The sequence below is a fragment of the Canis lupus genome, chromosome 32, assembly GCF_048164855.1.
Source record: "Canis lupus baileyi chromosome 32, mCanLup2.hap1, whole genome shotgun sequence".
In the NCBI taxonomy this organism is placed as follows: Eukaryota; Metazoa; Chordata; class Mammalia; order Carnivora; family Canidae; genus Canis; species Canis lupus.
In genome coordinates, this window is record NC_132869.1 from 38,849,786 (window position 1) to 38,871,327 (window position 21,542).

A 21,542-nucleotide genomic window follows, 5' to 3' on the forward strand; every position below is an offset into this window, starting at 1 on the left:
AAGTGAAGGCTGGTCAGGAAGTGGGACCTGAACTGGGGCTTTACATGGAGGGTAGAGGGTGGAGGGTGGACAGGCATGGATGATAGACAGAGCGGAACAACTCCTGGATGGATGAGAGACAATAAAGTGGCTGTGACACATTGCAATATTAATACATACCGAGACTGAATTGCGGGTAATGCTCATAAATCTAACTGCAATTAGTACAGGTTTCTGGATTAGGAAGGACATGAAAAGGAAAGCAGAGGGTTAGAATGTACATGTCATTGCCCCATTAAAAGAGGTTTAATCTTTCAATGGACTGAATTTATCCGACTTCTGCAGCATTAGTTAAAAAAAAAAAAATTAAAGAAAGCACAGCTTGTCTAGCTGCTTTGAAAAGTAGCTTTCGAGTAAAAGGTCTCTTCCCTTTCTTCTTGGATGGGCACTACCAAGTTGGGCCTTCTAGGACTGAGCTCCTGAAAATTCAGACTGCTAGAAAGGGTTTCACTTTTAAATGGGTTTCTGTTTTCTTTTTCCAGGGGAAAGATTTAAATAGTGTCCTACAATTAATTTTACTTAATACCTGTATCGCCTGGATAAAGTCTATGTTTATGCTTGTTTTAAGAGAAGACTCTTCACTAATTTAATCAAATGACGTATTTGTTAGGATTTATTCTGTGCCAGGGAGTTTAAGTACTAAACAAAGAAACAGTCATTTTAATGTTAATCTAAGTATAAATAATGAAGATATGAAGTATTGCTGGGTACCTGGAAAAGCATGCACATGATGACAGGGAAGCCTGCTTCTCTTTAGAGATTTACTGGGGATTTGACTGAGTCTTCATGACTACAATTTTGTTTTACAATTGAGGGAAAGGGTAGCAAATGATTAAACTTCAATGTAGCAGTTTTACAGTTATCCAGACCTTATTGATTGTTGATCAGTAAGAACCGAAGTTGTCTATATGTAGGTCAATGGTTACAAAGGAAGATATTAAACAGAAAAGTGGGCAAATGGAGAAAATAAATGATCATTTTGGTAAGGCTTTTCTCAAAACCTAACAATAAACCCTTAAAAACTCTTTATTTGATAACGATAGACTCATAAAATGGAATTCCATTTCCTTAGGAATCACATTCTTGCATATGATTAAGTTCTCTACATTGCAGGAGTATTGGCAGGAACATCAAAGGTGACATGGTTGAGGGTGAGAACAGATGGTGGAAGGAAGTAGAGAAAAAGTTAGAATGGGTCAAATTTTCATAGAAAGGACAGGAAAAGAAAACAGGACAGATTATTAAGCCACCAACATCTTATCCAAACACTTGATTTAAAAAAAATTCTACACATTTATCGGCATATATTTTGTACATATAACTACAGACGGCTAAAAGATCAAACATGAAGCATCCACAGTACCCTGAGATAAAATGGTTTCTTTTTACTCATTCCATGTGAAAAAGATTTCGAGAATAATCTCTTTTTACACCATAAATGCATACTTAAAGCCTCAGGAAGGCTGCGATTTTCCACTATGATCCACATCTTGCATCTTACCATTGATCTACGAATCAGCGACAGCCTGGTCTTTGCTTTATTCTCAGCAAATTCCAGGCTACTGATGTCTTTGAGACGAGCCTTGTATTTATTCATCTGTTCCACAACAATCAGCTCCACACAGCTGAAATAGGAAGAAAAAGAAGTGAGTCAAATAAAGTATAGCCCCCACAGACTTTTCAGCTAAATGTGGTAGATGGTTGGAGGATGAAAGAAAAATCAACATTCCTTATCTTATGAGCTCCAAGATAAGGTTTATATAACGGTGGCTCACAATTTTGGCTGCACTTTATGATCCATCTGAGAAGCAATTATAAATTGCAATGCCCAGACCACACCAATTAAATTAGACTCTCTGGGGATAGGACACAAACACCAGGATTTTTTTAAAGCTCCTTTTGCAGCCATGGTTAGGAACCATCACTCTAGATGGAAAGCAGAGTTCCGTTAAAAAAGGCTAAAGTGAAATATAGGAATACTAAAGTACTAAGGCCAAATGGATTCAGAGCCAGTTATACTAGATTATAGGAAGATACAAAGTGTATGTATTTTGGTAAAATGGAATTTTAAAATACTTTTAGAGACTATAAGCTTTCCTGAAGAAAAGCTAAATTTAAAAAGACCCTTCAAAACAAATGATGAATAGAATTTAAAGAATTTAAAAGAATTTAAAGAAATTTTTCATTTTCAGCATAAGAAAACCTGGTTGAGGTGGTTGAGCTCAGGGCATGATCCCAGAGTCCTGGGATCGAGTCCCACATCGGGCTCCCCTTGGGGAGCCTGCTTCTCCCTCAGCCTATGTTTCTGTGTCTCTCATGAATAAATAAATAAAATTAAAAAAAAAAAAAGAAAAGAAAACCCTGTGGTGTCTAGCAAATTTCTTAAAAACATCTGAATTTATGAACTCATTCACTATGTTTGCCATCTGGATAAAGAGGCTGCATGGACTCAGAAATCCCTGGGGTCTTGAGGAGGTGATAGTAACTGGCCTTACGTGGTGGTCTTACTGATGTCCTGCACGCTTTGTAGTGGGTCAATGGTGTCAGGGCATCGAAGAATGCAGGGGGCAAATACAATGGCCAAAGCATTAGCAGACATTCGATTAGTTTCTTCCTGTAGAGCAATCCTAAGGAATAAAAAAGACAAGTAAAATGGTGATTAAAAGGGAAAATGGTAAGGACTTAAACAAACAAAAGACATGAGAGAAAGAAGATGTATGACATCAATCGCAGTGTACTTGTAGGATATTTGTATCAGTTTAAAGGAGACACTTATAGACTTTTCTGCCTCTAGAAAATGCACTTTCACTCTGCTCCTTACTTGAAGCAATATAGGCCAACAGGTAGCTTATCAAGGGAAATTTCTGACCCACTGCCATACACCTGATGAACATACCTGAAGAATGCAAAGTAGAGACTTCAAGGTATTTTCAGACAGTTGTATTAGAAATTCATCTATCATTTATCTAGTATTTACCAGATATTTATCTAATCAAAATAAAGATGGTATTTATTTATTTTTTATTTTATTTTTTATTTATGATAGGCACACAGTGAGAGAGAGAGAGAGAGAGAGAGGCAGAGACACAGGCAGAGGGAGAAGCAGGCTCCATGCACCGGGAGCCCGACGCGGGACTCGATCCCGGGTCTCCAGGATCACGCCCTGGGCCAAAGGCAGGCGCTAAACCGCTGCGCCACCCAGGGATCCCAAAGATGGTATTTATATTCAGAGAAAAGAGACCACTCCTGAAGTCTCTTTGGACAAGCAATTCTCGAGGACTATCTAAACCCACCTCCTATGAATTAGGTTTATATACCTCCTTAATACCTTCTAGTTCAGGAAGAAGGCAACAGGCTAGACTACACAGTGCCACTATGAGACTGAAGTTGTTATATGGCTCAAATAGGGTAGAGAATTCCTTGCCCTGCAGTCCAACTCAGTTGAGGATTTCTGCTCCAAGGAATTATAAAGCACCTGCTTGAGGTACTGACTTTATAAATAAGAAAAAGAAGATCTGTCAGTTTTCCAAATGAAGGAGTTCCTCACTTACTGAAAAGAAAAAAAAAAAAAAACTATTACACATTGCCTTGCTCCTTGAAATTACCTAACTAGATGAAAGATGAGGCGTTCCAGCGTATTGAGATGAGTTCGGGAGAGCTGGTCAATCACAGAGTATACACCACGGATGGTTTCTTTCCTCTCCTGAAGGCCTAAAAAGAGTAAGGACACCCAGTAAGACTGAATATTCCCTTATATGCTATATCTTCCTCCTGAACAGATAATAGGTAGCAGGGGAGCCTGGCTCTAAATTTTAAAGTTTTAGGAGAGGCAGTTTTACCTGTATCGCAGGAAAAGAGCAGTTCACAGTTACCACACCAATTTTCCTTTGCTTGAGTTCTAAATTCACTAAACAGTCTCCTGAGTTTTAATCTATATCCTAGAAATCCTTATTAGAGCAAGGGGAAAGAGATGCCCTAATTTTTTTTTAGGCATTTTGTGGCAGACTGATTCCCTATCAAAATTAATTGCCATGTAATTTATAAATCGGTCTTAGGGGAATCTGAGGAGTCATTTGTCAGGGCCTACACACTTCTAGGCAGGCCTTCAGCAACATCCTACACATCTAAAACTAAACTCCATCACCTGGTAGGCTTGGCATAAAACAGACAGCAGAGTTCTTGCCTAGATTCACAATTTAAATGAATATAAGCCAGCCCTTAAATATATCTAGTCTTTTAATTTATTTATAGTCTTTAGCCTGTGCTTACCCATAGCTCGAAGAAATTCCTCATAGAGTTCAAAGGTCATGAGTGGATTGGGCAAATCGCGAAGCCATTGTTTAAATACACTTGCAATGACATGTATGTTATAGTCATCCAGGTTTACACTCTCAGCATCTATTTAGAGACAAGAGTTAGACAACAAAGCCAAAACATGCAAAGAGATTCAAATAACTCACTTTAGAAACGATTAGCACCAAAAGAAGGCTTCATGTTTTTAATCAAACCAGTATCTTCTACGATCTAATTCCATGGTTTGGAATAGACTTCTAACTGTGGTAAAGAAACAGCTTTTAGTTTATTTGTTTTCTAAATCTCTTGTAGACTGATAGATACATAAAAGATCATATGCTTTCATGTTAAAGAACTGTTAAATACAGCTATAAATGTTTCTAAATGTTTGCTCTCAATTTCTGTACTTAAATTGTGGATTGTTCTATGAGCCACACTTTGAGTAGCAATGTTTTAGATGGCAGGTGGGAAAAAAGCCCAGAGGACATTTTCTGAGAGTAAGGTTAATTTTAAGTCATCTTTAAAGGTGAAAGGACGTAAGTGAACATAGGAAATGTAAAGAACCCACCCGTACTCTGTGTCACTTATAAACTCCCAACGTTATACAAAAGAAGTGACTGGGAGGATATAGGATAAATGATTTTTCACCTGTGCTGACCCAAGGTACAAGAGTCAGCAGCTACCTTTAAACTAACGAAGATGGCGTCTCTGGTAGGCAGAACATCCTGCTTGACTTTTACCAGGCATTTTCTATTATTATTTCCATACTGACCAATCTCTCCCTGATTTGCTTATTTAAAAACAAAAAAAACAAAACAAAAAAACTAGAAAGAAAAAGCACGTGGGTAGGTTCTTGGAGATACAGAGACAAGCTTTGTATCAAAGTGTGTTTCAAAACAATCTATTCCTTCTCTAAAGTGGTAAAGAGTAGAAGTTTACAATGAAACCAAAGTCAAACTCCTGTATATGTATTCCAGGGCTGAGGCTATAGCTAGCTCTACACAGGTACATGTTCAATCCACTAATTAACTATGTCATGAATGTAGGAAGGTGAGAACATGCATCAGAAAGACACTTGGGGGACACCTGAGTGGCTCAGCAGTTGAGCATCCGCCTTCGGCTCAGGATATGATCCTGGGATCCTGGGATCAAGTCCTACATCGGGCTCCCTACAGGGAGCCTGTTTCTCTCTCTGCCTATGTCTCTGCCTCTCTTTCTCTGTCTCTCATGAGTAAATAAAATCTTTTAAAAAACAAAACATCAGCACACTGCTCATGATCATCAACAGACCATCATTTAATTTCCCTGAATCTAAAATTTCTTGTTAATTACAGATATCATGACTTCACTCAATAGTTAAGATTTTATTTTATTTTTTTTAAGATTTTATTTACTTGAGAGAGAGAAAGAGAGCATGAGCAGGGGGAAAGGCAGAGAGAGAGGGAGAAGCAGACTCCCCACTGAGCAGGGAGCCCAAGGCAGGGCTCAATCCCAGGATCCTGCAATCCTGACTTGAGCCAAAGGCAGACGCTTATTAACCCACTGAGCCACCCAGGTGCCCATAAGATTTTAAATGCCAGCTGTGTGAAGTACCTAATAGTGCCTTGTATAAATGACACACTCAGTATGCATTTGCTGAACTGACCACACAAAAATAAGACTTTTACAAAGCCACAAAATGATTTAACAAGCACCACAGAAAAGACTGCATTCTTCTGGCTGCAAGAAAAAGATCAACATGTAATGAAAAGTTTAAAAGTATGAAATGAAAAAAAAAAAAAATAAAAAAAATAAAAGTATGAAATGACCTACTTAAATAAAAGCAGTTGGTCTTGATTTAGAGAGCGCTATCTTACCTGTATCTAGACCTTGTCGAAGCTCCTTGATTTTATTAGTTGAACCAGACTTTCGGTAAATACCTTCTGTGTACAGTCCATGCATTTCAATGTAGTTTATGAGCTTTTCTACCACTAAAGGAACAGTGCGTTCTTCACTGGTCAAACGGGACAATTCAACCCCAAATTGTCGAGATGACAGCTCTGGATCATACTAAATGGAAGATAAATTTTTGTTTACAAACATATTCAAACATCTTTAAACATGTTTAACCAGTTATTTAAGAGGAACTACTTTTCATTTCCCTGAAGTTTCATGAGCATAGCTTTAAGAATTGGAAGGAAAGGGGAATTAATGGTTAACACTGATGGTATATATCAAGTCAGGTATTTCATATTTGCAATAGAAATATCACTTTTCTACCTCACAGGGTTATTATAAAGATTAAGTAACTGATGAACAAAAATAGTACAGTATCTGATATATGACAAATGCTCAATAAACTGGTAAAGAAATAATGCTCGTGGGCAGCCCCAGTGGCGCAGCGGTTTAGCGCCACCTGTGGCCTGGGGCGTGATCCTGGAGACCTGGGATCGAGTCCCATGTCGGGCTCCCTGCATGGAGCCCACTTCTCCCTCTGCCTGTGTCTCTGCCTCTCTCTCTCTCTGTGTCTCTATGAATAAATAAATAAATAAAATCTTAAAAAAAAAGAAATAATGCTCGTTGCAATGATTAAAACAAAATAAACTTTAGCCAAACTTCTTGCTATTACTTTGACACAAACATGTATACATACACACATATATAATTTATTTAAATGGCCATCCCCAAAGCATTAGGAATGTTAATAAAGATCTGTGAAAGCAAAAAAATAAAATACATCAGGGTATTAAACAAAAACTTTAAAATCATTTGATTTGAAACCAACTAATTTAAAGCAAACATGCTAAAAAAGTATTTCTTGAAATTAAGAGAAAAATTAATTTCACTATTTTCAACTAAAAAAATTTGAGTTTTCTAACTTACTTCACAGTTAGCATTATACCTTCTAGACCCATCCATGTTGTTGCAAGTGGCAAGATTCATTTTTTATGGCTGAGTAACATTCCATTGTGTATATACATCACATCTTTATTCATTCATCTATTGATGGACACTTGGCTCGCTTCTATAATTTGGCTATTATAAATACTGCTGCAATAAACATACAAGTGCATATATCTTTTTGAATTACTATTTTCATATTCATTTGGTAAATACAAAGTAGTGAAATACAAGATCATGTGATAACTTTATTTTTAGCTTTTTGAGGAACCTCCATACTGTTTTCCACAATGGCTACACCAGTTTGCATTCCGACCAACACTGCATGAGGGTTCCTTCTATCCACGTCCTTGCTAACACTTACTTCTTGTGTTTTTGAGTTTTAGCCACTTTGATAGGAGTGAGATATCTCACTATGGTTTTGATTTGCATTTCCCTAATAGTGAGTGATGCTGAGCATCTTTTTCTATGTCTGATGGCCATCTGCATGTCTTCTTTGAAGAAATATCTGTTTGTCTTCTGTCCACTTTTAAATTAGATTTTTTTTTGTGTTGAGTTGTGTAAGTTCTGTTTGTATTTTGGATATTAACTCTACTAGATATTTCATTTGCAAATAATCTTCTATTCAGTAGGCTTTTAGTTTTGTTGACTGTTTTCTTTGTTGTGCAAAAGCTTTTTATTTTGATGTAGTACCAATAGTTCATTATTGCTTTTGTTTCCCTTGCTTCAGGTGACATATCTAGAAAAATGCTGCTATAGCCAATATCAGAGACCTTATTGCCAGTGTTCTAGGATTTTAATGGTTTCATGTCTCACATTTAAGTCTTTCATTCCATCAGAGTTTATTTTTGTGTGTGCTGAAAAAGTGATCCACTTTCATTCTTCTGCATACAACTGTCTAGTTTTCCCAACACCAATTCTTAAAGACACTTGTAAATTCTTGCCATATCTTTTAGATTCCTCTGGTCCAATGTTTCATTCAAAGTCACAATTTCCATATTGATTTTCTGTTTGTATGACCTATTCATTAATGTAATGGGTTATTAAAGTCCCTTACTATTATTGTATTACTAACAATTACTAATGTTAGTTATTAGCTGCTTTATGTATTTGGGTGCTCCCATGTTGGGTGCATAAATATTTACAATTGTATCTTCTGGCTGGATTGTTCCTTTTATGAGTACATAATATTCTTCTTTGTCTCTTAATAGTCTTTGTTTAAGAAAGCCAGGTTAGCAATAGTTGATATTGGACAAAATAGACTTTGTTATTTTTTTAAGATTTTATTTATTCATGAGAGACACGGGGGCGGGGGGCAGAGACACAGGCAGAGGGAGAAGCAGGCTCCATGCTGGAAGCCTGATGCGGGACTCGATCCCGAAACTCCATCCGAGACTCCAGGATCATGCCCTGGGCCAAAGGTGATGCTAAACCGCTGAGCCACCCAAGGATCCCCCAAAATGCACTTTAAAACAAATACTGTTAGGGGCATCTGGCTGGCTCTGTCAGAGGAGCATGCAACTCTTGATCTCAGGTCATGAGTTCAAACCTCATTTGGATATAGAGATTACTAAAAAAAAAAAAATTAAGAGTCCCCTTTTAAGTAGGGCTACTTTAGTGGTGATGAATTCCTTTAACTTTTGTTTGGGAAATTCTTTATCTTTCCTTTTATTCCAATTCATAATTGGCTGGATAGAATATTCTTGGTTGCAGGTTTTTTTCTTTCAGTTTTCAATGTATCATATGCCACTCCATTCTGGCCTTCAAAGTTTCTACTGAAAAATCAGCTGTGAGCCGTAAGGGGTTTCCTTTGTTTTTTCCATCTCTTTTCTCTTGCCTTTTTTTTTTTTTTTTTTAAAGATTTTATTTGATAGAGAGAGAGAGAAAGAGAGAGAGAGAATGAGAGGAGAAAGCACATAAGCAAGGGAAGTAGCAGGCAGAACAAAAGGGAGAAACAGGCTTCCTGCAGAGCAGGGAGCCCAATGCGGAGTTTGATCCCAGGACCCTGGGATCATGACTTGGGTTGAATATAGACACTTAACTGACTGAGCTACCGAGGTACCCATCACTGACTGCCTTTAATATTATCTCTTTATCAATATTTTTGGCCATTTTATTTACTGTCTTCATGTGGACCTCCTAAGGTTGATTTTGTTGGGGCATCTCTGTGCTTCCTGGATCTGGATTTGTTTCCCTCTCCATATTAGGGAAGTTTTCAGCTGTTATTTCTTCAAATAAATTTTCTGCCCCTTTTCTGGCTCTTCTCCTTATGGGGTCCCTATTGTGTGAATGCTATTATACTTGATGGTGTTCCTGAGTTCCCTTAGTCTATTTGCATTCATTATTATTATTATTATTTTTCTCTCCCCTGTTCAGTTTGATTACTTTCCATGACTGTCCTCCAGGATGCTGATCTGTTCTGTTTCCTCGAATCTACCATTTATTCTATCTAATGTATTTTTAATTTCAGTTATTATGTTCTTAATCTCTGATTGGTTATTTTTCACATTTTCATTTGAGGATCTCAGTGAGGTCTTCCCCTCTTATCTTAAATCCAGTGAGTATTTTTATGACTATTACTTCAAATTCTCTATCAGGCATATTACTTATCTCTGTTCTCTTGCTGTGATCTTGTCCTATTCTTTCATTTGGGACATATTCCTCTGTCTCCTAATTTTGCCTAACTCTCTGTGTCTGCTCCTATGTGTTAGGAAAGTCAGCTACATCTCCTGCTCTTGAAAGTGGTAGCTTTATAAAACAGAGGTCCTATAATGGCTTAGAGTTCAATGTCTCCTGTTCACCAGAACCTGGTGCTTCAGGGGTATCTCCTATGTGTTTTGCATGCACCCTGGTAACGTGATTGAGCCATGTTTGCCTTCAGTCCAGTTATCTACAATGGCTTTCTCTGCCTGTTGAGGGCAGGTTTTGGTCCCTATATTGTTCGTGGGCCAGTCTGGGGCCACCATGGACTTGAATTGAATCAGACCAGGGGCTTGCCAGAGATGCAGTAGCACTAAACTATAGGGTGCTTTCCCTGTGTTGTCCCCTGAGAAGCTTTTGTTTGTGGGCAGGGCCTGCAATTGTACTGGTGTGCATGGTTATATTTCACTCTCTCTGGAGCAGGAATCACTTTGGAGTGGTGCTGGTTCCTGTCATGGCCACTTGCATACTGTCAGGCTCATGATACAACTTTTGATGGGCTCTGGCCAACGGTGTATTGGAGGGGGGCATTTCCACAGGAGAACATGGAGGCAGGTACACTGTTAGTAAGCTAGGTGGAAAGAGTTCTTGCAGCACTAGCTCTCGTAGGTGCCCATGTTTCTAGGCTTGGGGACAGGGAAGGAAATGGCACTCAGCAACTCTTCTGTTCTTGGAGAAGTTGCCCAAAGAGCCCTGCCTCTCCAGCACATGCTCTGAGATTAGAAAATCTCCTTCCTATATTCCCTGGGCATTTTTCAAACTACTGCTTCTATGCTGTATCTCAGCAGGGCCGTTTGTTATTCTGTCTCTTTAAATGTGAGGGCTCCACCTTCCCAGTTCCCCCAGAGCCAAGTCACTGTTTTCTAAATTTCCAGGGTTAAGCCCCCACTGACTGTCAGGTCCCTCTGGTTTTCAAAGCCAAATGCTATGAGGATTGATTTTTCCCATGTGAGTACCCCAAGTCTGGTGCCTTTATTTTTTAGAATCTCCATTTGCCCCTGTTTTAAATGTGTATTTTCATTTTCTGATAAAAAAGAATTTTTCTTTTTACCTATTATTTCAACATATTAAAGAATTTTAAGTACACATCTGGTAATTCAGTAACTGAGCCATCCATGAATCTATTGTCTACTTGTTTTTTTTCTCAGTCTCATATCTAGTATTATTTAAAATATCTAATATTATATATGAACAAATTAATAAGTGATGTAATCTCTCTTTAAAGAGGGTACATCCTCCGAAGGGTAGCCAAATTAAGGAATGAACCATCTTAATCTAATCATGGACTGCCTCAGAGCTAGTTTTCAGGTTTTATAAAGCCCAGCCTATCAGTGATTTACTCCCTTTCCTAGAGTACAGCTCTTCAGAGGTCTCATTTAGAGTGTAGGGTATTCACTAGAGTCTCTCTTTGAAGGTATATCATTACAACTCCAGTTTTTCTTTCCTTAGCAATGTGAAACTACAGAAAAATCTTTTTTTTTATCCAGCTTCTTAGCGTTTTATCCTATGTAGCTTAAGAATTCAGAAAATGCCTTGAAGGAAAAAAACCTCTGAATTTCAGGGTTAAGTCTGGATCATGGTCCCTCAGGTCCTGGCAATCCCAAACTCCACATTTTATCTCCATAGTCCTATGAAATTCCTAAAAGTTTTGCTGACTTCCATAACTCTTGAATGTGGCCCTCTACACTGAACCTTGTTTTCTTGTGCTACAGCAAAAATTGACAAATTCCCACTAGGAGAAAAACCTCTCACAGACAGATCCATCACTCTGCAATTATCTTCTCTCTAGGAGCAACATCCCAAAAGTCCAATCTGATTGGGCAGCTCTCTGATGTGCCAGCAACAATTTTTTCAGATATTCTCAGCATGGATTAGTCTGCCACAAGCTATTCCATCTTAGCTGGAAGCAAATGTCCCACATTCATTGTATTTTAAGCCTTGAATAAAATTTCACTTTGTACCTTGCCATGATTTGTCAACTAATTTGGAACAGATGCAAATTCTGTACATGGGCTGTAAATAATACACACATACATTTATATTACAGTTCAGATTTGCATAGTATTGTCACAACCATCAATATATGACTAATAAATTTTTTTAAATGACTATATATCAATGAAAGCCTGAAATCTTTAAAAAAAAATCAGTGTTTCCTTGAAGATAAAGTATCATAATACATATCCAAGTAGAAATATACAAAAACACCAATGGGCTGCTGGTGGATTTTGTTGTTGATGTTAAAATCTTTAGTTATAGCCGACTACTTTCAAGACAATTCTGAGGAAGACTTATGAGTATTTAATGAAGTAGGCAATCTTTAAAAGCAGTGTTTTAACAAACTATTAGCAGTGAAATCAGTTTAGTAGCTCTTCCAAGTAGTAAAGGTACATATAGTTCCAGGAAAATCCACCCAATTATACAAATATATCTTTCTATATATGTATGCTGGATCACGACACAAAATATATTTCTGTCATTTGTGGTCAAAAAGTTTGAAAACCACTGTTCTATAAAACCATCAAAGAGGACTTGATTTCTTTCACAAGGCAGAGAAGATCAATATATCTGTTATTTATTATTCATAGGTGATAATTTCTTACCTTTTTAGAGCACTTGGCTGTGGTTTTTAGACAGCATTTCTTATGGCAAGCATATTTGCATACTGAAAAACAGGGTAAGAATGCAGCATTTTTAGAAATCTGTACATCAATGACAAGAACTTTAAAATTTTACTTTATTATAAAAACTTTATTTGGATTAATTTTTTTCTTTAAACATGATACTGCTATAATATCATATACATACTTGGCATGTTGTTAGAATAAAAAAAGGGTTTTAACATATTCTATTTAAAAAAATGAAGTTGAAAAATATGCCTAAAATTTCTAACTTCTGTCTCTGAAAAAGCTTTCGTATGCTCCCACCATATTCCTACAGAATATTTTCTTTCTGGCTTGATTCACAAATTAGTCTTTATGCTCTCCTAATATACTTGCTCCACAATCTGCTCAAATGCCAGAAATACCTATTAAGACTCATTCCAATGGATAAGAAAAGCATCACTGCCAAAGACACTTACTGAAAGAAAAACAAGGTACATAGCACATTAAGATAGTAGAGAGGCCTTATAATCTTAGAAAGTTCAGAATAGAGCTCTGAGGAACCAGAACATAAACAGTATCAGTTGTGACTGGGAAGACAAGATAAAGTAAATGTTCAGAAGAGAAATTATTCCTTGAGCAGGAGAGAACAAGGTGGCTAGGCAGTTGACAAGTGGGAAGAAGTAGTGAGAGGAGAATATTGAAATATATTTGACCTATGTCATTTTGCTACACCAGCTCTGGCTCCTGGATATAAACACCTAAATATCCTTGAACTTCTAAAGTACAATGTGGGGTTTTCAAGGCTGAGAGGGAGGCCATATAATTCTACTGATGAAATCACCAGTATAATCATAGTTAGTTAATTCTATTAAGAAACTAAACCAAGCCCACACAAGTCATAAAAAAGCAGATTTCTTACATTTTCAGGTTTTTTTAAAGATTTTATTTATTTATTCATGAAAGACCCTAAGAGAGAGGCAGATACATAGGTAGAGGGAAAAGCAGGGTCCCTGTAGGAAGCCCAATGTGGGACTCAATCCTAGGACCCCGAGATCACACCCTGGGCCAAAGGCAGACGCCCAACTGCTGGGCCACCTAGGTGTCCCACATTTTCAGTTTCAAAACAAAATTGAACCAAACTTACAGGCTTCAGACTAACATTAAACTGTCAAGTTAATAGCAAACTACTTCCCATTTTTCTCTCACTGTTTTTTTTAGACTATTGATAATAAAAAAAGAAACCACTAGTGAATGTCAGAACAAGTGAACATTTCAAGCAATAATGGTGATTTCACTGAGGCAAACATGAGTTTCATTCTTGTCCTACTGCACCAAGCCCTTCTTAACATTTCATTCATTCAATTCTGGTCCACTAGTAAGCAAAACCTCACAGAATTACTCAAAGCACCACAGTAGGTGTATGGCATGACAAAAGCATAAGCTAAAGGTCCTCTGTAAGCCAGAACTAAGGTGACCTATAAAAAGTTTCAACTCACATTCTAGGACTTATACATTCTGATGAAAAGATTATAGTAGAAAAAAGCATCTTTTTGGTTATAATCTAATAATTTTTTCATTACTCATCCAACTATCTACCCAGTAAAAACTTACCAAAACTTATAATACCTGCACTGCTAGACACTAGTGATACAGAAGAAACAATTAAGTTTCTGACCTTACAGAGCATACATTCTAGTGGACAGACTGACAAACAAAACAAACAAATACTTAATATAATTTTGGGTAGTGATAAGCGCTATGACAATTATTAAACTGAGTAAGGGGGACAAAGTGGCATTTTCAACAGAAGAGTAAGGAAAGAGTTCTCTAAGAGGTAACCTTTGAGTCGAGACATAGATTAATTGAAATAGTCAAACTAACATCTGGGAGAAGAGCATTTCAGATAAGGTAAGCCACAAGTACAATGAGCAAACAATATCTAAAATACCTGGTTTGGGTATACAAAGAGTATGGTAAGAGGTGGCTGAAGAATCAGGAAGTATAAATTACTCCTTTATGTTAAAAGAAGATATAAGTAAACTTAGAAAACAGAAATATCAAGTGGTTAAAAAAACTCCTCAAAACTTATACTGAGTAATAAACACAGTAACAGTATGATGACAGGGTAGAGGTCTTCCCTCAGAGCAGCTCTTTCTCTGGCTTCAGAGAAACTCAAATTGAGTTCTCAGGTTATTAGATGTGGATAAAAAAACTCTAGAAGAGTGGCTTGGCTGTGAGTTCAGAGAGAGGGGCCTGGACCCTTCTTAGTCACAAGCTTAAAATGGGATCCCTGAAAACCTGAGGAAGTCAGTTCAGGTCTCTGGACTTTATTTTCCGCTTCAAAGAATGGATGTATGGGCATCTAACTAAGTACATGGGTTCTGCCAGATGTGACAAGATTTTAGAGTAAACAGGAGGTTCATGGTGAAATGTCTGGAATTAATGGGATAAAGCTGGATGAAATCCTTTAAAAGAAAAAAAAAAAACATCATTCATACTTACATTTGCAAACAGATGCTCGGTCCATTATCCATATCAAAGAAGAGCAGTACTCACAGTATGTAGGGATGCTATACTGGGTGGCCTTAAAGATGTGACCATTGTGTTCTTCCACCTGAATGAAAAAAATTATAGCTATTTATGTTAAAGCCAACATAGTAAATGCTGCCCTAACATGGTCAGCCAATAGGAAATCCTTCAATCCCTTGCTAAGTATTCAATGGACACTTATTCCAGGAATAAACACGATCTTCTGAGAAAACGAATAAAAGCAATACATATGGGTCCTTGTTTTCAAAAACCTAACAATCTGGTAGAGAAACAAGACCAACTTGTATGAATATTAGAAAGCAATGCTACAAACATATGAGAGCGGTCTTATGTGACTCTGAATTTAGCATGTAAAATAATAAAAGCAATGGTTCTCAAATTTTATTTCAGCCTCAAGAACCTTTTACATTTTTGAAAATTATTAATGACTTCAAAGAACTTGTTTATGAGTCATACCTATTGATATATATTAGAAACTAAAACTGAAATAAATTTCAAGTATTTACCCAATTCACTTGACATTAACATTAAACATATTACAATGTAACATGAGTACATTTTCATGAAAAAACAACTATATAGGTTAAATCAAAGTGGTAACAAAAGGATGGGTATTTTACATTTTTGTAAATCTCTTTTATGTCTGGATTAATAAAAGAAATTCTCATATCCATTTCTACATTCAGTATGTTGACACCATGCAGTTTAGTTTGAAATACATGAAGAAAATCTGCCTTCATACAGATATGAAATTGGAAAATGGACAAGTAATTTAAAAGTCCTTTCAGAAAATAATACAACATCAAAACTCTACAAATGGTAACTTAAAGGTTAACTGAAATATGGAATCTAAAATCACACCAATGAACTCTGCATCAAATCCATTGTTCTGGGCTTCATTAAAATGTGCAGTAGCATTAAAAAGATAAAGATAAGCCACAGACTCCAGAGAAAATCTTTGCAAACTTTTTATCTTCTATCTAGACTTCTATCTGGAATATATGAAGAACTGTTACAACTCAATAATGAGATGATAACTTGATTTAAAAATGGACAAATTGGGGGGCCTGGGTGGCTCAGTAGGTTAAGCGGCTGCCTTAAGCTCAGGTCATGATTTCAGAGTCCTGGGATGGAGCCCCACATCATAGGGCTCCCTACTCAGCCAAGAGTCTGTTTCTCCCTCTGCCCCTCCCCTGCTCATGGTCTCTCTCTCTCTTTCTCAAATCTTTTTTTAAAAATTGACAAAACAGTTAAGTTTATTAAAAAAAACTACAATTGGCCAATAGACACATGAAAAGATGCTCAAAATTATTAATCATCTGGGAAACGCATGATGAGATACTACTGCATACCCACTAGAATGGTTATAATTAAAAAGATAACAATATCTGTTGGTTAAGGATGCGGAGAGACCAGAACTCTCAGATATTGCAGGTGGAATTGTAAAATGGTGCACTTATTTGGAAAACAGGTAGTTTCTGAAAATGTTAAATACAGAGTTACCATATGGCTCAGAAATTCCATTTTTAGGTTTATAATTAGGAGAACTAACTGAAATCTATGTCTACAGAAAACCTGTATGAGAATGTTCATAGCAGCATTATTCATTATGTCAAAAAAGTAGAAAAGATCCAAATAACCCATCAAATAATAAAAGGATAGATTGACTGTGGTATAGCCATACAATGGGATAGTATTTCAGTACTATAAAAGACCAAACTACTGATATACACAACATCGATAAACCTCAAAAAACCATTATGTTGAGAAGCCATATGCAAAAACTATACATCGTATGATTCCATTTATAGGATTCCATTCTACAGTAAAACTACAGAAACAGATAATACATTAGCAGTTGTCTACAGCTGGGGATGGTAAAGGGCAATGACTGCAAATAGGCAACAAAAAAATCCTTTATAGTGATGAAATGTTCTAAAATTAGAATGATGGTTATGACTGTATAAATTTACTAAAAATCATTGAATTATACTCTCAGAAGAGATAAATTACACTAGAAGTACACTTGTCTCAAGCTTTTTGAAAAATTTTTTTAGTCTATCCTATACTTCAAATGGACATTTCACCTATATATGATTTTACAGTGTTATGCATTGGTTACCTAAAAAATACTGGTGCAATGAGTTATGCACCTCTTGTAAATGTTGACACATTTCATTATACACTCTCAAAAGGTCACATTCCTTCATATTACCACCAATCTCATGAGAAAATTCTTTACGGGAAATTTGTCACACTCTCAATGGCAGATACAAGTTTTCCACAATTCTAATCTTTGCTTGAAACCTCAAATACCACTGTTAACTAATATTGTTGTGTGTTTTCCTTGAAGTGACAGAGTCACTTAGTTCATCTTCAGAAAACAGTTGCCAAGTACCAAAGTCTGAATGAATATAGCCTTTCAATAAAGTAAAAGTAAAAAGTGTTTCTATTAACTATGAAAAAAGATGCCAGAAACACATATTGATATAAAAACTTGTACACAAATGTTCATAGTAGCATTACTCCTAATACTCAAAAAGTGGAAAAACCCCGAAGTCAATAAACTAATCAATGGATAAATAAAATGAAGTGTATCTATACAATGGAATATTACTTGGTTATAAAAAGGAATGAATTACCATACATGCTACAACATGAATGAATCTTCAGAACAGTATGCTAAGGGAAAGAAGACAGACAGAAAAGGCCAATATTTTATGATTATTTTTTACCAATATGAAATGTCCATAAAAGGCAAATCCATTGAGACAAAAAGTGATTGGTGGTTTTCAGGACTGGAGGAGAGGGGCACCTGAGTGGCTCAGTTGCTTAAGCATCTGTCTTTGGCTCAGGTCATGATCCCAGGATCCTAGGATCGAGCCCCACTCCCTCTTCCCTCTCCCTCTGCCTGCCACTCCCCTGGCTTGTTTGTTCTCCTTCTCTTAAATAAATAAATACAATCTTAAAAAAAAAAAAAAAGGACTGGAGGAAAAGAGAATGGGAGTGACTGCTCAGTGAGTACAGACTTTGCTCTGCAGGTGATGAAAATATTCTGGAATTATGTAGTGGTGGTAGTTGCCTAATATAGTCAATATACTAAAATTCATCAAAGTATATACTTAAAATGGTTAAAATGGTGAAGGTCATATGAATTTTGTCACAGTTTAAAAAAAATTTTTTTAAGATTGATTGATTTATGATAGAGAGAGAGAGAGTGAGAGAGAGAGAGAGAGGCAGAGACACAGGAGGAGGGAGAAGCAGGCTCCATGCTGGGAGCCCGACGTGAGACTCAGTCCTGGGAGGGACTCCAGGATTGCGCCCTGGGCCAAAGGCAGGAGCTAAACTGCTGAGCCACCCAGGGATCCCCTGTCACAGTTTTTTCAAAGGCTAAATCAGTTTACAGTTCAATTGTGCAAGTGATTTTTTTTGGAGACAAAAACCATATGCAGCTACTAGAGCATATTTCCCATTCTCATTTGGAGAAACTGCCTTGTTTTGTGCTAAGCTGTCAGTAGTTCACTTATGATTCCCTCTTGTTCAACTTAGTGAAAAAAAGGAAAATAACATTATTATTATGAAAATAGCTTTAATTTTGCAAAATCTCTGAAATTATCTCAGAAACTCCTGCATATTACTTTGAAAACTATTAAAGAGTTTATATAAGTATAGAAAAAGCATAGAAGAATATACACCATACTGTTAACTATAGTGATGATCTCTGCTGAGATAAAATACCCAGTAATAAATACAGCATTAAATAATTTTAAAAACTATATATGGAAACCTTTAAAACGTTCTTAATGGACACAAAAATAGACTTGCACAGATGAAAAGATATAAAATCATAAAGATGTCAGTTCTCTGTATGTTAATTTATAAATATAAGGTAATCTCTTTTTTTTTTCAAAGATTTTATTTATTTAAACTGCTGAGCCAACCAGGCTGCCCAATATAAAGTAATCTAAGTAAAAGTACTCCAAGATTTCTTCCCCTCAAGTCAGATGACAGAATTCAAAGTCAATATGGAAAAGTAAATAAAAATAGTTAGAAAAGATCTGAAAAAGAAAATTAGGGGGGCACCTGGGTGACTCAGTCAGTTAAGCATCTACCTTTGGCTCAAGTCATGGTCTTGGGGTCCTGGGATGGAGTCCTGCATGAGACTCCATGCTCAGAGAGAAGTCTGCTTCTCCCTCCCCCTCTGCCCTTTCCCCTAGTTTGTGTGTCCTCTCTTTCCCCTCTCAAATAAATAAGTAAAATCTTAAAAAAAGAAAAAGAAAATTAGGGAGAACTCACTAAAAGCTCACTAGTTCAAGTAGTGTGGAACTTGGCTAAAGAATATTCAGATCAATTAGTGGAACAGGATAAAAAGATCCAAGATAAAGGGGAAATTAGCGTGCAAAACGGTTGACATCTCAAAGTAGACAGGTACAGCCAGACTTTTAAATAAATGATGATGGGTTTGGTAAGAGGTAAAATTAGATTTGTAATTCATACAATATACCAGGATAACTCCACGAAGATCAGAATTTAAATGTAAAAAATGTGACCATTAAAGTATTAGAAGAAAGTAACTGAAAATTTCTTTATAACCTTTAGGTGGGGGGAAAGTCTGTGACTCAAAATTCAGAAGGCATGAAAGAAAAGAACTGGTCAAATTTCATAAAAGTAAAAATTTTCTACATGGCAAGTAATATTAAAAGGCAGTATTGAGAGATAACTGACAAACTGGGGAAACATATTTACAACTCACATCACAGACAAAAAGTAATTTCCCTCATATAGGAAGTTCCTAGAAATTGAGAAAGAAGACCAAACTCCAATAGAAAAGCAGGCAGTGAACATAAATATACATGCTACAGGAAAAAAAAATGTAAATGGTACTGAAGCATAAGTGATACTCAAGCTCACTGATAAAAGAATAGCAAACTAAAATTACAGGGAGATAAAATACTCCTTATATACCAGACTGGCAAAATCTAAAAATTTAACAACTCTATTTCATAGCTGAAACTGAGAAATGCGATTACTCCTTCAGGTAATATAGGCAGGACCCTATATTATGGAATTCCAATCCTAGGAATCCCTGTCCATTCTCTCTCCCATACACATGGTTATTCATTGTGCCATTATTATATATTTGTAACAGAAGAAAAAGAAATAACCCAATGGTCCAGAAAGGAATATCAGACAGATTTCTATGAACAACTACTATATTAGTTTTCTATTGCTGTTTTAACAAATTACCATAAACTTAGCAGTTTAAAACAATTGAACAATTGTACCCATTCATAACCTCCCAGGGTTTTATAGGCTAGAAGTCAGATACAAGTCTCACCGAGCCAAAATGCCTTTCAGGAAGCTCTGAAGAATAATCTATTTCCAATCTCATTCATACTGTTGACACATTTCAATTCCATGCAGTTTTAGGATGGAAATCCTGTTCCCGTACTAGCCAGCTAACTCAGCTTCTATGGTTATTGGATGCCCTTTCTCCATCTTCAAAGCTACCAACAGCAGACTCCATCCTTCTCATGCTTCTTTCTCTGACTTCTACCCATCTTCTGCATCTTTCTTCAACTACATCTCTCTGACTCTTCTGACTTCCTCTTCTGATTATATCGGGCTCATCTGCACAACCCAGGATAAACTTTTTTATGTTAAAAACAGTGAGGTGGGAAGCCTACGTGGCTCAGGGGTTAAGTGTCTGCTTTCGGCCCAGGGCATGATCCTGGAGTCCCAGGATGAGTCCCACATAGGGCTCCCTGCATGGAGCCTGCTTCTCCCTCTGCCTGTGTCTCTGCCTCTCTCTCTGTGTCTCGCATGAATAAATAAAATCCTTAAAAAAATAAATAAAAATAGTGAGATGATTTGGCAACCTTATTCCAACTGTAGTGCCTAGTTTGGAGTTTGATCGAATAACCAGGGGACAAGAACTTAAGCACTTCTTTAGCCTTCTGTCTACCAGAGACACAGAGTGATTTCCTAAATATATTATTCAATGATAAAAGCAAGACACAAAAGAACATTATGATATTATTATATAATATGCTACATTTTGTGTGAGAAAGGATAGAAAATAAGCATGTGTCTTATTTCTTATATTGAATAAAGAAACATTGGGAAGATAAAGAGGTAACTAAAAGGACAATGGACGAAGAGGGGAAAGGGGCAGTTAGACTTCCCAGTATACACACTTTTAAAAGATGTTTTAACAATATAAATTTATTATCTATTAGAAAAAGAAATACTCTTCAAAAAGAAATTATATCAGTATAGATTCACAGATTCTTATTTTATTCAATGGATTATTATCATCTTTTCCTGTCATTTATTTCAATGTCAAACTGTCACAAATTTGTTCAGTGGGAGCCCCTTCAGGCTATAAATTAGAAGGAAAAACTCACCTTCTTGGCAAAAATTCAACTAATGAATATAGAACATTCATCTATAATGAATATAGAACAAATGGAA

General features: G+C 36.5%; 1 protein-coding gene across 12 annotated transcripts in view; it reads right to left on the reverse strand.

Moving 5' to 3' along the window:
- The window catches only part of MYO9A (myosin IXA), a 263,388-nt gene that overhangs the window by 27,441 nt on the left and 214,405 nt on the right, over positions 1-21,542 (reverse strand). For 8 of the 12 annotated variants that reach the window (XM_072809461.1, XM_072809467.1, XM_072809468.1 and 5 more), the window contains 8 exons: positions 15,021-15,132; positions 12,516-12,577; positions 6,189-6,381; positions 4,309-4,437; positions 3,645-3,750; positions 2,535-2,666; positions 1,541-1,664; positions 160-213 (listed from right to left, as the gene is read on the reverse strand). In XM_072809461.1, coding sequence (XP_072665562.1) covers positions 160-213; positions 1,541-1,664; positions 2,535-2,666; positions 3,645-3,750; positions 4,309-4,437; positions 6,189-6,381; positions 12,516-12,577; positions 15,021-15,132 — 912 coding nt within the window. Of the gene's footprint in view, positions 1-159; positions 214-1,540; positions 1,665-2,534; positions 2,667-3,644; positions 3,751-4,308; positions 4,438-6,188; positions 6,382-7,213; positions 7,363-12,515; positions 12,578-15,020; positions 15,133-21,542 lie in introns of those variants that run through there. The other 4 variants (XM_072809465.1, XM_072809466.1, XM_072809470.1 and 1 more) reach the window with 2 other exon arrangements.